General features: G+C 39.3%; 1 protein-coding gene across 1 annotated transcript in view; it reads left to right on the forward strand.

Annotated features, from left to right (window-relative positions):
• Positions 1–16,751, forward strand: part of LOC114706968 (intracisternal A particle-promoted polypeptide) — a 30,733-nt gene that overhangs the window by 9,806 nt on the left and 4,176 nt on the right. Inside the window, exons 4-8 of the mRNA XM_028889548.1 lie at positions 2,403–2,558; positions 5,099–5,266; positions 10,059–10,196; positions 12,479–12,601; positions 16,399–16,619. Of these exons, the coding sequence (XP_028745381.1) occupies positions 2,403–2,558; positions 5,099–5,266; positions 10,059–10,196; positions 12,479–12,601; positions 16,399–16,619 (806 nt within the window). The remainder of the gene's footprint in view (positions 1–2,402; positions 2,559–5,098; positions 5,267–10,058; positions 10,197–12,478; positions 12,602–16,398; positions 16,620–16,751) is intronic.

The following is a 16,751-nucleotide window of genomic DNA, read 5'->3' on the forward strand; positions in this document are numbered from 1 at the left end:
CTGCCCAAGGATACTTAGCTGAGATTGTGTACTTGAGATGAAAGTCAACCAGTGTCCTGTTAGTCAACCTGTACATTTTGTCTGAAAGAGCAGTATTTTCTGATTTTCATAAAGAACTAGTAAGGGGCAGGGTGGTGGTGGTGGTGGTGGTGGTGGTGGTGGTGGTGGTGGTGGTGGTGGTGGTGGTGCACGCCTTTAGTCCCAGCACTCCAGAGGCAGAACCAGGAGGATCTCTGGCTAACCTGGTCTACAGAGCGAGATTCAAGACAGGCACCAAAACTACACGGAGAAACCCTGTCTCGAAAAATCAAAAAAAAAAAAAGAACTAGTAAGGGACGTAGAGATCCGATTGCCCCTGCCTCTCAAGTGCTGGAATCAAAGGTGTGCACCACCATGACCATTATCATTGGATAATTTGGAGGAAGAATGAATAATTAAAATGCAAAACAGAGGAAACTGAGAAACAAAATAATCAATAGAGTATCTTGGTTGGGGTAGAGCTCAGTGGAGGTTTGCTCAGCATAATTGTGGCACTCTGTTTGATCCAGAGTAAGGACATCAGCCCTACCACCACCCTCAAGTTTCAGGCTAGAAAGACAGAATACAATTTGTCTTACTCAAATTTTGTACTGCAGAATACAAAGTAATTGTACCCAGATAAAAGGAGAGGAAGGGAGAATTAGCTCTTTGTCAGAGCAGGGTTTGAATAAGGAGGCTGTGTAAACAAGATACTAAAAAAAAAAAAAAAAAGACATCTATTGAAGTAAATCCCAGAGAAAAGAAGAGAAAGAAATTAAGAATTCAGCCTGGGTTGAGGAGAGTTGGGCAGGGGTGGAAGGGAGATGAGCCATAAACAAAAACACAATCCTCTTGAAATTCAGACAATAGAGTTACTTTAAAAATACAAATTTTATCAAACAGGAGCATAGGAGGAGATGTAGTGCTAAGGAAACAAAGTGAGAATTGAAACACCAGTTTTGTAGACAGGCATATATGTGTGTGTGTGTGTGTATATGTGTATATATATGTGTGTATGTATATATATGTGTGTGTGTGTATATGTGTATATATATGTGTGTGTATGTATATATATATGTGTGTATATGTGTATGTATATGTGTGTATATATATATGTGTGTGTGTATGTGTATATATGTGTGTGTGTGTATATATGTGTGTGTATATGTATATATATATATATATTGCACAGACATGCATGTAGACAAAACACCTGTACATGTAAATAAAATTAACTGTAAAAGTTTTAAAAGTTTTTTGTTTCTTGCTTTGTCTTATCATTTTTGAAGGTTTATAACATAAATGTATTTTCTTTTTGTTGTTAGATTTTATGAAAAAGCATGTGACTTTTAAAGCGTTTTCTTAGATAATGTTGTTGTTTAGTGTTGAGGCTTGAACCCAGATACTCACACGTTAGCTAAGTGCCTTCCCACTGAACCTAGCCCTGTAATTGTGAACTTAGTTCATTTTGCCATCTTTATTTGGAAAACATTATACATGTATTTGCAATTTTTTGTTGTTGTTTTTCAAGACAGGGTTTCTACTCACTCTGTAAACCAGGCTGGCCTCCAATTCACAGAAATCTGTCTGCCTCTGACTCCCGAGTGCTGGGATTAAAGGCATGTGCTACTACTGCCTGACTGGTATTGTTTTTTAAAAGCTTTTAAATTACATTTTTATGTATTTGTGTGTGTATACGTGTGTGTGTGTGGGGGGGGGGGTTCCAGTATACCTCAGCATGTGTGGAGGTCAGCAGACAATTTGAGGAGTTGGTTCTCTTCTTCCACCATGTAGGTCCCTGGAGTCAAACTGAGGTCTTCAGACTTGGCAACAAATCCTTTACCTGTTGAGCTATCTCACTGGCCTCTTTAAAACATTTTGATAGATTTAAGGAAAGTATATTCCATAGCAGCAATGTTAAAAACATTATTTTCTATTGTAAGGGACATACTGTTGTTTGATAATAAGTTTGGGGCTTTTTTTGAAGTATTTATTTTATCTAAATAATGTTTATGTATGTGTGGGTACCTCTAGGGTGTGGGTGTTCGTGGATGTGGAGCTCTTTGAGATGAGTTTATAAACTGGGAACCGAACTTGGGTCTTCTGCAAGAGCAGTACACTCCCTTAACCCTCTCTCCAACACCAATGATGAGGTTATTTTCCTTGTTTTTTGTTGCTTTTTTTGTTTTGTTTTGTCTGTTTTTGTTTTTGAAACTGCGTCTCACTATTTAGATCGTGCTGACCTAGAATTTGAAGAGATCCTTATGCCTCTGCTTCCTGAGTGTTGGGATTAACAGCTTGTGTTTTCTGACTGACCAGGAAATGTGTCTTTTCAGTAATATCTGAAAATCTTTTAAAATATGGTCTTTTTAAATACTGTTTAGGAGTATCTGATTTTAATCTTCGAGTTGCATTGCAAACACTTTTGAAAGAATATTGTGAGGTCTGCAAGTCTCCCAAAGAGAACAAGTTTTGTAGTTTTCTGCAGACATCCAAAGTTCGACCTCGGAAGAAAGCAAGAAAATACCTGTATGCAGTAGGTAAGAAAAATCTGAAAAATAATAGAAATTATTATCAGGATAAGAGCTTTTTAATAGTTTGTTGTTATTACTATGCAGGTATTACTAATATGCAAATCTATCAGAAGGATATTTAACTTCATGTTTAGGTTTAAGATTAGTAAATTGAATTTGTGTAATAGGATGAACACATTTAAAACTTAACAGCTTCTCATTCAACCTTTCATTCGATGTTCTAAATCTTTGGTCTCTGATTACCTAGTTACCATCAAATGACTGTGCAGATTTATGTGTTTATTGTGTGTATGCACATACATGTGTTATGGTATGTGAGTGGATAGGAAAGGATAACTGTGGGAATTGGCTTTCTCCTCAGGTCATCAGGCTTCACAGCCAGTTGTCTTGACCTGTTGAGCTACTTCATCAGCACAAGAAACATTTCTGTAAAAGTTCAATTTTGCCAGGCATAATGGTTCATGCCTACAACTCTAGCACTCTGAGGCTGAGGCAGGAGTGCCATGAATTCAAAGCCAGCTAGGGTTACATAGTGAATTCTGGGTCAACCTAGGCTACAGTATGACACTATCCTTAAAAAAAAAACTAACTAACTAAATTAATTCAAGGGAAAATATCTAAAAAATTTGCACTGTTCATCATGTCTTAGGTGGTCATTAGGGATGATAGATAAGTGGTTTCTAAAGTGCTGGCAGCATTCTCCATAAGAATATCAGAGGACTCTTTTCTGCCGTCTTGGCTTCTATGGAAGCCTGCTGGGAAAAGAAGTTCTAAACAGCAAATAGCACTCAGAAGACTGAGCCAGGCGGATCTCTGTGAGTTGGAGGCCAGCCTGGTCTACAGAGCGAGATCCAGGACAGGCACCAAAACTACACAGAGAAACAGAGAAACCCTGTCTGGGGGGGGGGGGGAGAAACTTTTCTGTGAAATGTGACCTAGCACCCTTTAAAATTAAAAAAAAAAAAAAAAAAAAAAAAAAAGTGGATTTATAAGCCAGACATGGTGGTGCAAGCCTTTAGTACCAGCACTAAGAAAGTAGAGGCAGGCACATCTCTGTGAGTTTGAGGCAATGTACATAGCCAGGGATATGCAGAGAGACCATATCGCAAAAATTTTTCAAAAGTGGATTTGTGTTAAAAAAAAAAAAAAATCACAGGAACATGTCAAAATTTATAATTTTAAACCATTCAAGTTTATAGATATAGAATGTATGGTTGTCCAGAAATCTAAATATACTGTAGTTTCTATATAATTGCTTATGCATAATATAGCTCATAATTATACATAATTAATTTTATACATATTTTCACATTATAATATGTAAGCGGTCTTTTGGAGTACATATTATAGTTTTGGGCTTTTTTTGCTGAGCGGGTGTGCAGGGAAAATATGAATTTCAATACACTATTTTTACTGTGTTTTGCTTCTTTTGCTGTTTTGTTTTGTGAGACAGAGTTTCTCTGAATAGTCTTGGTTGTCCTGGAGCTCACTATGTAGACCAGGCTAGCCTCAAACTCAGAGAGCCACCTGCTTCTACGAGTGCTGGGATTAAAGGTGTGCACCACCACCACCCAGCTTTTGCTCTAGTTGTTAAAAGCTTATTTTTATTATTGTGTGTATGGTCTTTGTATGTGCATGCACATGCCGTGGTGCATATGTGGAACTTAGAGAACAGCATTTGTAGAGTGAGTTATTTCTTCGATCTTAATGTGGGTTCTAGGGATTGAATTCAGGTTTTCAGGCTTATGTGATAAGTGCCTTTACCAACTGGCCATCTCACCAGCCCTCAATCACTTTCTTTTTTAAGATATATTTCTTATTTTTAATGATGTGTATATATGTGTGTATCTCTGTGTGGGAATTGCATGTGTGAGTGCAGGTACCTGCAAACTTCAGAAGAGGGCATCAGATTCCTGGAATTACAGGTGGTTCCCAGTCCTTGGCAATAATATGCACACAACCACTGAGCAATCTCACCATCCTCTCAATGTATTACTTTTTAAAAAATAATTATGTATTTATTTTTAATTTATGTGTATTGATGTTTATTTATGTGTATGATGCCTGCATGCATGTCTGTGTGAGGGTGTCAGATCCCTGCAACTGGAGTTACAGGCAGCCATAGCTGCCATATGGGTCCTGGGAGTTGAACCCAGGTCCCCTGGAAGAGCAGCCAGTGCTTTTAACCATTGAACCATCTCTCTAGCCCCATCAATGCACTATTTTTAATTGGGACATATAAAAGTCATAATTAAACTTTATAATTAGACAAAGGATATTGCCTAGATTTACATTTTATGTAGCTTTCTATTATAACTGAGATCATATGGTAAAAACCTGAGGTTAACCTACTCGTTGCATATAAGCCATAATTTTCCAGGACTTGGCATAGTTGAGAATTACATATTTTATATACTATTTTTATAGAGGTGACAGGCTCTAAGCTATATAAATGTTTAGATACAGGGGACTAGATTTTCTTTATTACTGCCATTTTTATATTAGCAATAAGTGGTTTGCTGTATATATTTTTCTTCTCTGTCTAGGTGGATATACACGGTTGCAGGGCGGCCGTTGGAGTGACAGCAGAGCCCTCAGCTGTGTAGAACGTTTTGATACCTTTAGCCAGTACTGGACCACTGTATCTTCGCTCCATCAGGCTCGATGTGGACTTGGAGTAGCGGTTTTGGGAGGGATGGTCTATGCTATTGGAGGTAACAATAAAAATATCTCATTTCTTTCATTAATCTACTTGGCTACTGTTATGCCTGTGTCATAAGCCCCCCAGAGACCACCAGGAGTCTGAGTTCATATGGAAAAAAAAAGAGCCTCTATTGCAAGCTTGAGCTTGGGCTCTCCCTTCGTCCAACACAGAGGTTGGATTAGGGAGAGCCTTGAGCTCAATTGAGGCAGGATTTTTAAGGAGTAAAGAATGGGGGGGGCGGCTAGAGGAATTCTGGATTGAGATGGGGTTGTACTCCTGATTGAGCAGGAGTGGGCCAATGGAAGACTTGATAAACAGGGATTGGTGCTGGCGTTGCTGCAAGGAAACTGGCAACTTATATTACAAGTTATATAAGCTATTCTGTATGTTTTAGAGCATCTAGTACTTGCTTGTCTCAATTCTGATTGGTCCCCCACAGGGTACAGTTCCTGGCTTTTCCTGGTTACTGTAATGGTGAGGCCTAGTCCCAGTGTTGTTAGTCTGCAGCCTGTTATGGCTGCACTGATGTTAAGTTAGGCCTCTTCAGCTACATTGTATATGTGCACCTCCCCCCCCCCCCCCCCCACCCTCCCCACCCCCGCTGCAGCTATGTAATGTACTTTTACCATCGTCACTCTTTCTTGTTTCCTCCCTTCTCCATGAGGTGTTTTTAATGAAAAATTATTTACTTATAAAATATAATAACCATCTCTTTGAACTTGACCTATATGAGCTTCATATTTAACATGTCTATATTTTCTCCAAAATCCGTATTTTCCTCCCATGATTTGCCATATACTGGATTGTAATGATGATTTGCCTAGTGTGTCAAAACAAAGCTTTAAACATCCTTTTTTGTTCCTTCAGTACTGAGTGATTTATCCTGGGGCCTCATGTATGTGAAGCAACCACTACCACTGAGCTAAAGCCTCCCTTAAAACTTTGGTCATCCTCCATGTTGTCTTTCTTTCACACCTCTAGCCAGTCCATCGGTGTTTATGCTTCAGCATTGTAATACCCAAATCATGATGGTTCTGTTTTTATCTCTAAAGTCTGCTCTTGCATTATGAATATGAACATGTTATTGTCCTATTCTCTTTTTGTTGTTGTTGTTTGTTTGTTTTTGAGACAGGGTTTCTCTGTGTAGCCCCCCCGTCCTAGAACTTACTCTGTAGACCAGGCTGGTCTCGAACTCACAAAGATCCACCTGCCTCTGCCTCCCAAGTACTGGAATTAAAGATGTGCACCACCACCTGTTTTGTCCTATGTTCAACCCTAGAATGACTCCCTCTCTACTGTTGAAAATAAAACCCAGTTTTGGGCCTGAAGATAAAGCTCAGTTGGTATGGTACTTGGTTAGCATGCAGGAGGCCCTGGGTGCTCAGCATTACATAAATCACAAATGGTAACTGAGCTGTAATCACAACATCAAGAGGTAGAGGCAGGATGTCAGAAGTTCAAAGTCATTCTCAGCAGCCCAGGTAGTTTGAGGCCAGCCAGGGCTACAAGTGACCCATCTGAAAAAAAAAAAAAGGAGGTTGCTCAGAGTAAAAGAACTGGCTGCCTTTCTAGGGGACCCAGGCTCTGTTCCCAGCATCCACATGGTGGCTAACAACCTCCTGTAATTCCAGTTCCAGAGGACCTGACATCCTCTCTCTTCAGACACTGAAACACATGTAATAAAGATGTTCATTCAAGCAAAACACCCATACACATAAAATAAAAATAAAATCTAAAAGAAAAATCCAGGGCTGGTTGTAGTGGTGCACGCTTTTAATCCCAGCACTTAGGAGGCAGAGGCAGGCGGAACTCTGTGAGTTCAAAGCCAGCCTGGTCTACAGCTAGGGCTACACAGAGAAACTCTGTCTCAAAACAAACAAACAAAATAAATAAGAAAAAAAAAGAAAGGAAGAAAAAGAAGAATCCAGTTTTCATTATATACTCTATGGTTCATATATGATATTTTTGTTTTTCAAGAAAAATTCATTGTCTACCACTCTCCCTCTCATTGTGTCTAACTTTACCATCTGTTTTCCTTTTTTCTTAGAAGAGACACCCATCTTCTAGTTTAGTTGCTTAAATTTTCCCGGCTGTAAAAGAGATGATATAAAACCAATTTAAACACTTAGTGGTGGCTACACTTTTAACAAAAAATGGTAAATTTGTTCCTACAGACTCATGTTTGAGAATTTTTCTTTTTACACTTTCTTTATTATATGTTTGTGTGTGTGTGTGTGTGTGTGTGTGTGTGTGTGTATATATATATATATATGCACATGTGTGCCATAACATACATGTTGATGTCAGAGAAAAGTTGTAGGAGTTGGTTCTTTCCTTCCACCATGTGAGTTCTTGGGATAGAACTCAGATTATCAGGTTTGGAGCTTTTATCTGATGATTCATCTCACAAGCCTTGAGAATTCTTTCACATCCTACTCCTGCAGGATTTTCAGAACCTTTTCCCTATTTCTAATTAGAAGAAATAAACATGCTCACCAAAAACTGGATCATAGGTAAGTTTAAGGCCAAATCTTACCTAGTGAGTTCTAGGACAACCAGGGTCACATAGAGAGAGAGACCCTGTTTCAGAGAAACAACAACAAAAATTAGGCTGAGCATGATGGTACATACCTTTAATCCCAGCACTGATCTACATAGAGAGATGAGAGATCCAGGACAGCCAGGACTAAATAGACCTTACTTCAAAGCAAAGCAAAAAAAGAAATTAAATAGATAAATAAATAAATAAAATAAATACCAGCTTTCAGGAGCTGAGAAGGAAAGCCTGTGTTCAGCATAAATCATACTGTTTATGTAAACTGTTTAGGAGCAACAAGCCACTCATTATTGGGACATCTATTCATTCATTCATTCATTCATTCATTCATTCATTCATTTATTTGTTGGTTGGTTGGTTGGTTGGTTGGTTGGTTTTTCAAGACAGGATTTCTTTCTGTAGTTTGGTATAGTTTTGGAGCAATAAACCACTCATTATTGGGACATTTATTTATTTATTTATTTATTCATTTATTCATTCATTTATTGGGTTTTCAAGATAAGATTTCTCTGTGTAGATTTGGTGCCTGTCCTGGATCTTGCTCTATAGACCAGGCTGGCCTCGAACTCACAGAGATATGCCTGCCTCTGCCTCCCGAGTGCTGGACTAAAGGTGTGTGCCACCACTGCCTGGCCCTACAGACCCTTTCTTAACAGCAGCAAAACAAAAATAAAGTTGCATGCAGAAGTAAAATGGACAATATCTGTGAGCATCTGTCAATCCAATTTTTAAAATATATTTAACAACCGGGCAGTGGTGGCGCATGCCTTTAATCCCAGCACTTAGGATGCAGAGCCAGGGGGATCTCTGTGAGTTCGAGGCCAGCCTGGGCTACAGATTGAGTTCTGGGACAGCCAGCACTGTTATGTAGAGAAACCTTGTCTTGGAAAACCAAATTAAAAAAAGATTTTCATTATGTCTTTCTCCCCTACTGTCTTCCATCTCCTTCTTGCTGATCTCCTTCATCCCCAAGTGGTCCTCCCTTTTGCTTTTATTTCACATGTATTCCATTACCCTTCATGTTTTTTTCCTTCTCCCTGCTTAAGGAGTCTTTTTCCCTCTTAGAGTTACATTGACACTTTTTTAAAGATTTATTTTATTGTGTGTATATGAGTGTTTTGCTTGCATACATATACGTGTACCACATGTGTGCAATGCCTGAGGAGGTCAGAAGAGGATAAATCCTTTGGAATGGGAGTTATGGATGGTTGTGACCATCATGTGGGTACTAGGAACTGAACTCTGGTCTTCTGCAAGAACAGTAAGTGTTTTTAACTGCTGAGCCAACTCTCTAGTCCCCACCCTGACTCTTACAGTTTATGAACATGATACACCTTCATTTTTCTAGATGTTCCTTAATTTAGAATTTTATCTACTTAATTTTAAGAACTTTATTTTGAGACAGGGTCTCACTATGTAGACCAGGCTGGCCTTGAATTCACAGAAATCCCCTTGACTCTGCCTCCTGAGTACTGGGAATAAAGCAGTGAACCACCATGCCCCCAATATCTCGGTATATAAATTCTGTCAATTGGAGTTTTGTAAATCTTTGGCTAGATTTATGGTGTTTGTTTGTGTGTGTGTGTGTGTGTGTGTGTGTGTGTGTGTGTGTGTGTGTGTGTGTTATGGAGATTGAACCTAGTGCTTCATGGATGGATGCTAAGCATACCCCTTCTTCCCAGCCATTCTCCTACTTTCATTTTTTTTTTTTTGGTGTTTATGGAGTGGCTTCTGAGTTTAATTAGTTGCTTGCATGTACATAGGTACAGATTATTTACCAGAATGTAGACATTCCAGTGCTTAAACCAATGAAGAAAACAACTTTCCTCTACCTATCCTAGACTATTAAGTATAGTGTATTTTAAAATTCTATTTTAAGAACATAGTTTCTTAAATTTTATTTTGTGTTTGTTGCTACATATGACTTATCATTTCCTTAAAATTCAAATTGTACCAGGCCATAAGCCTAAATTATTACCTGAAAAGAAATGGGAGTGTTAAAATGAAAATTGTTTCCTCAAAGTTTACATGAATTGTTTAGGTGGTAAAATTAGAATTAATTAGAATATCATGTGCTTTGAATTGAAAATATTGCTTGCTAGGCAAAGACTTTTAATGGCTATTTTAAAATTAGACGTAATGATTGATTTCTGAAAACAGAGAATGCTAATGCTGCTGAATGTTGTTTCCAATTCTATTTTTTTAGCATCACTAAACCTGATGTGTGTCTCTTTTTTAAAATCAGGTGAAAAGGATTCGATGATTTTTGACTGTACTGAATGCTATGATCCAGTTACGAAGCAATGGACAACTGTAGCTTCAATGAATCAACCCCGATGTGGCTTGGGAGTATGTGTGTGTTATGGAGCTATCTATGCTTTGGGTAATTATGCTGTTTGATTTAAGAACAACTGATATTAATTAAATTCTTGGGATCTGACAATTTTAGAGATGTTTCTTATAACATATATAAGAAATTTGCATCTAGATCTAGGACTGAAAGAAGCAAGGTAGTTCTCTGTTAGTTCAAGGCCAGCCTGGTTTATATAGTAAGTTCCAGACCACGGAGGGCTGTATAGTGAGACCGTGTCTTGAAAAAAAACAAGTGTGTCTTTTTAGCTTTGTAAATCCTTTTTTTTTTTTTTTTTTGAGACAGGGTCTCATCCTGAGGCTCAGGCTGCCCTAGAAACATTGAACTTGCCATTCTCTTGCCTCTCCTCCTTGAGTGCTATAACTATTGGTGTTGGCTGTAATACATGGATGAAGGGAATATTTTTAATATCCAAAATTAGAGAATCAAGCTATCACTCTCAGGGATTACTGCAAATAACCCTACACAGTGAGTTCCAGGCCAGCCTGAGATACATTATACCTCTCTCAAAATACAAAACACCAGCACCTAAGGCTCAGGGATCATTGCAAAAGAGGGGGATAGAGAGAATGTAGGTCAGTTTGCTATAAGACTATCTTCTAGGAATGTCAGAAGATGCACCATAAAGACTAACCAAAATGGCTGCCCAAACATGAGCTGAACAAGGACAGCAGCCACAGACATGTTAACTAACATGGATGAAGAGAAGCCAACAAGGCTTCAACTCTACACAAAGAATTACCAGCAACCAAGAAATGCTGAGAGGAGAAATAGTCTTCCCCAGGGAAGAACACACCAATTGGTTATCCAATACCAAATGGTCAACCCTGAAAACATACATATAAGTAACATATAGATTGAACAGGTTGTACTTATATATTTAGGAGTGTGTGTGTGTGTGTGTGTGTGTTACAATATCTAATGAATAAGGAGACCATGAATTTAAAGAGATCAAGGACTACATTGGAGAATTTGAAGGCAAGAAAGAGAAGGAGAGAAATGATGTAATTATAATATCAAAAATAAAATAAATAATAAAAATAAACAAATTTAAAAAAGAACAAATATAACACATAAATAACTGCATCAGAGGCAGAGGCAGGCAGATTTCTGAGTTCAAGGCCAGCCTGATCTATATAGTAAGCGAGGGCATACAGTGACACCCTGTCTCAAACAACCAAACATAGAGAATATTTAGAAAAATGAAAAGCCTTTTTGAAGCCTCTAAATTCGTCCTAAAGAAATAGTATACTGTGGTTTGACTTAGAATTGGCCTTGGTAAGTATTAACAATTTTAAACATGTAGAAGTCATGTTAAAAACTAATTTGGGTGAGCAGGGCATGGTAACCCATGCCTGATCCCGGCACTTTGGAAGGAGAGGCCTGTAGATCTCTGAGTCATTACAGTCTGGTCTATATAGTGAGTCCCAGGACAGCCAGAGCTACATGGTAAGACCTTGTATAAAATAAAAAATATAAAAAGGAAAGAATGAATAAAAGAAAAGAAAAAAATAATTTTGGGGTCAGGTGTATAAGTGCATATCTTTATTTTTTTTTTTTTTTTTTTTTAAGGTTTTTGGAGACAAGATTTTTCTGTATAGCACTGGCTGTCCTAGAACTTGCTTTGTAGACCAGGCTAGCCTCAAACTCAGAAATACTTCTGCCTCTGCCTCTTGAGTGCTGGGATTAAAGGTGTGAGCCGCCACCACCACCTGTCTTTTATGCATATCTTTAATCCTAGCATTCTGGAGGCAGATGCAGGCAGATCTCTATGAGTTCCAGAATAGCAAGGGTTATGTAGTGAACCTGTTCCAAAAATTAAAAATAAAAAGTTTTGGGAAAAATCATATTTCTCATACTGTGATAATTTTTCTATTTTTTGTTTTACTCTGTCATGAGCAAATCTGAACTTTACTCATAATTACATTCTGATTTTTCTTTTTCTTTTTCTTTTTTTTTTGATTAATTTATTTATTATGTATACAGTGTTCTGCCTGCATGTATCCCTGCAGGCCAGAAGAGGGTGCCATATCTCATTACAGATGGTTGTAAGCCACCATGTGGTTGCTGGGAATTGAGCTCAGGACCTCTGGAAGAGCAGCCAGCACTCTTAACCACTGAGCCATCTCTCCAGCCCTACATTTTGATTTTTCATGTCAACTTGGACAGATCACCTCTCTGGTCCATGTGACCTCATCTGTATTATGAAGTAGTTGGATTAGGTTGTTTCTAAAGTCTTTGTCGTAAATAAGATTCCTTTATCTCAGAAATGATTATTTTTTGTTTTGTTCCAGGTGGGTGGGTTGGAGCTGAGATTGGCAACACCATTGAACGATTTGATCCTGATGAAAATAAATGGGAAGTTGTTGGCAACATGGCTGTGTCTCGATACTACTTTGGGTGCTGTGAAATGCAAGGTAATGCTTTTATAAGATATTTTTTCTGTTCAGTTACCAGCAATACAGTATGTATCATTTGGTATATATGTATGTGTGTGTGTGTTGGCTTAGAATTGGCCTTGATTAGTATAATAATTTTGAAGATATGGAAGTCATGTTAAAACATAGTTTTTGGACAGGCCGGCCTGGCATCCGGGCCATGGCGGGTGATCAACAGGTGTGTGGTGGAGAAATGGGAGAGAAGGAGAAGCAGAGTGCTTTGTGCACTGTGGAGAGAAGCAGAACTGAAGACACTAAGGTGGTGAGGAACAGGCTGATATGGGTGGCCTATGCTACCACCTGGGGCCAAGTGATGTCTGGGCCTGTGCTGCAGCAGCCTAGGGCCTTGCTTGGGTCCATGGCCCTATCACAGCTGGGGTCTGTGTTGTTGTCCGTGGCCCAAGTTACCTGAGAAGGCCTACAGATGCCTGTGGTCTGGGCCTGAGGCCATATTGACGTACAAGGGCCGTGCTGCTACCGGGGGGCATACTAATATGAGTGGCCTGTTCTGCCACTCAGGGCCATGGTGATGTCCGGACCCGAGCTGCAGCCAAGGGTCATGTCTGGGTCTGTGGCCCATGGCAGCCATGGTCTGTGTTGATGTCTGAGGGTTTGTTACCACTGGGAACCATGGGAGAGCTGGCCTTGATGGCATGGACATGGGAGAGTTAGCCCTGACCCTTCCTTGAGGGGATTGGTCCTGATGGAGCCTGGACTGACCACCTCAGCTACTGCCCAGGCTCACATCCAAGGCTTTGAATTGGTCCACCCCATATACTCCATCTATGAACTGCTAGAGTGCACAAAGGCACAGGTGCTGCAGAACCATAGCCACAGAATCTCCATGACTTAGGGCAATAGCAGAATATCCAAGAGAAGTTTTGGTGAGGGTCTAGTGTTGATAGTATATCAGAAGCCAGAGGCCTTGAACCAGATCAATAACTCATTGCAATAAACATTTGCAAATTAAAGCTGTTTGGGCAAAAAAAAAAAAAAATACTGCATATAATACATTGCAGCTCTCAAGGCCAATAGAACAAATGAATATGTGATGGAGAGAAGGGAAATACAGAGGAGTGAAATGTTTGGGTTTTTTTTTTTTTTGGTTTTGGGGGTTTTTGTTTTGTTTTTGTTTTTGTTTTTGAGACAGGGTTTCTCCATGTAGTTTTGGTGCCTGTCCTGGATCTTACTCTATAGACCAGGCTGGCCTTGAACTCATAGAGATCTGCCTGGCTCTGCCTCCTGAGTGCTGGGATTAAAGGTATGTGCCACCACCGCCTGGCTTGTTTTTGTTTTTATGTTGGCTGGGAGGCAGACAGAGGAGGACTGGTAAATGATTGGGACTGGGATACATGATGGGAAATTCTCAAAGAATCAAAAGAAAATTTATGGAAAAAAATAGTTTTGGGGAGCCAGGCATGATGGTACATACCTTTAATCCCAGCTCTTGGAAGGTAGAGGCAAGCAGATCTCTGTGTATATATGTATATACATTTGTGTATAAAATTCTGTGTATAAAAATAGTTTGAGGGAGGGTTTGGGGATTTAGCTCAGTGGTAGAGCACTTGCCTGGCAAGCATAAGGCCCTGGGTTCAGTCCTCAACTCTGGGGGCATTAAAAAAAAGCTTGAGGGGCAGATAAGATGGCTCAGCAGGTAAAGGAGCTTCCACCATGTCTGACTGAGTTTGGTTTCTGGAACCCACATGGTAGAAGGAGAGAACCATCTCCTGCAAATTGTCCACTGACCTCCACGTGTGTGCTGTGGCATGCACACACAGGTACACATGAGCACACAAACTAAATAGGTGTAAACTAAAAAAATTATTGTGGCCCTATTTTCACAATACATTTTAAGACTGCTATTAAAGAATTAGTGTTAGTAATATAGAAATTCTGGCTTTTACTTCTTGTATTAATGACATTTTGTTTCTGTATTGCTAGAATAATTTTTCTGTAATGAAGAAAACTAAGTTAAACTTCAGATAGGGGCTGGGTATGATGGTACATCACCTTTAATTGCAGCACTTGGGAGGCAGAGGCAGGTGGATCTCTGTGAGTTGGAGGCCAGCCTGGTCTACAGAGAGAAACCCTGTCTCAAAAAAAACCAAAGCAAAATAAATAAATAAACCTTCAGATAGGTGCTAGAGAAATGACTTAGTGGGCAAATGTGCCTGCTGCCAGCCTGACAACCTGAGTTTGATACTCAGGACCCAAATGGTGGAGTGTGGTTGTTTCTTCCTCCTCCTCCTCCTCCTCCTCCTCCTCCTCTTCTTTGGGGGCCCATTAGCCAGCTCCCAAATAAATACGTGGAGACTTATTCTTACTTATAAGTGCCTGGCCTTAGCTTGGCTTATCTCTAGCCAGCTTTTTTAAAATTATCCCATCTACCTTTTGCCTCTGGACTTTTACCTTTCTCTATATACCTTTCTTTCCTTCTTACTCCGTGTCTGGTTGTGTGCCTGGGTGGCTGGCCCCTGGTGTCCTCCTCTTCTCCTTTTCTCGATCCTCTCCCTCTCCCTCTCCCCCTCCCCCCCCCCCCCCCCCCCCCCCCCCCCTCTCTCTCTCTCTCTTTCTCTCTGCCTGCCAACCCCACCTATTTTTCTCTCCTGCCTAACTATTGGCAGTTCAGCTCTTTATTAGACCAATCAGGTGTTTTAGACAGTCAAAGTAACACAGCTTCACAGCAGTAAACAAATGCAACATAAAAGAATGCAACACATCTTTGCATCATTGAACAAATAATCCACAGCATAAACAAACTTAACACATCTTAAACTAATATTCCACAATAGTGGACAGTGAGAACTGAGTCCCATAAGTTGTCCTCTGACCTCAGTATTCATTATATAACACGAAGAACCAATCTATCATTCTTTTTTAAAACCTTCAGATAGGTGCTGGTTTTTTGTTTTTTGTTTTTTTTTTTTTCTTCTTTGAGGGCCCACCACTCAGCTCCCAAATAAATACATACAGAAGCTTCTTATTTTCTTATGAATGCCTGGCTTTAGCTTGACTTGTTTCTTTCCAGCTTTTCTTAAATTATGTCATCTATCTTTTGTCTCTGGGTTTTTACCTTTATCCTATATACCTTTCTTTACTTCTTACTCAGTAGCTGGCTGTGTAGCTGGGTGGCTAGCCCCTTCTTTTCTCACTCCTTGATCCTTTATTCCCATATTTCTCCTCCTATTTATTCTCTCTGCCTGCCAGTCCCATCTATCGTTTCTCCTGCCTCGCTATTGACCATTCAGCTTCACAGAGGTAAACAAATGCAACATAAAAGAATGCAACATATCTTTGCATTTTTAAATAAAATTCCACTGCATAAACAAATGTAACATCTTAAATTAATATTCTATAACACTCTGTTCACCAGTAAGTGTTCAGATTGGTTTTATACCATCTTTGTTTTACAGATCCACAAACACACAAATAAAATGTTTTATTAAGAAATAGGAAAAATTTCAGATAGTCAGAAGTAGCTGTTTAGTAAAATAAGTATTTGAAGTATTCCATTATTGTCATTTTTTCTCATATCAACACCTAAGTTATTTTTACAAATAGGGAGAAAGTACCAAAACCAGTTTATTTTTTAATTTTTTTAAAGACAGAGTCTCACTATGTAGCTATAGCTGATGTCTTGGAACTAGATCAGACTGGCCTTGAGCTCAGAGAGATCTGACTGCCTCTGCCTCCTGAGTGCTGGGATCAAAGGCATGGGCCACCATGGTTGGCCTGTATCTTTTCAATAGAAACAGCACAAATCTTCCGTTTTCCAGGTTTAATTTATGTAATTGGAGGAATCAGCAATGAGGGACTGGAGCTTCGTTCTTTTGAAGTTTATGATCCACTTTCCAAGCGTTGGTCTCCACTTCCTCCTATGGGAACCAGAAGAGCGTATCTTGGGGTAGCAGCACTCAATGACTGCATCTATGCTATTGGAGGGTGGAATGAAACACAAGATGCTCTTCATACTGTAGAAAAGTACTCCTTTGAAGAGGTAGGTTGGATTTCAAATGTTTAGTGTTTTATTTTCTTCCTATACCTGTTATATCTGTAGGGATGTATTCTCTTTTACTCATTATTTTGATCATTTATCAACTTCTCTCTCTCTCTTTCTTTTTCAAGACAG

Source organism: Peromyscus leucopus, chromosome 2, assembly GCF_004664715.2.
Source record: "Peromyscus leucopus breed LL Stock chromosome 2, UCI_PerLeu_2.1, whole genome shotgun sequence".
Taxonomy (NCBI): Eukaryota; Metazoa; Chordata; class Mammalia; order Rodentia; family Cricetidae; genus Peromyscus; species Peromyscus leucopus.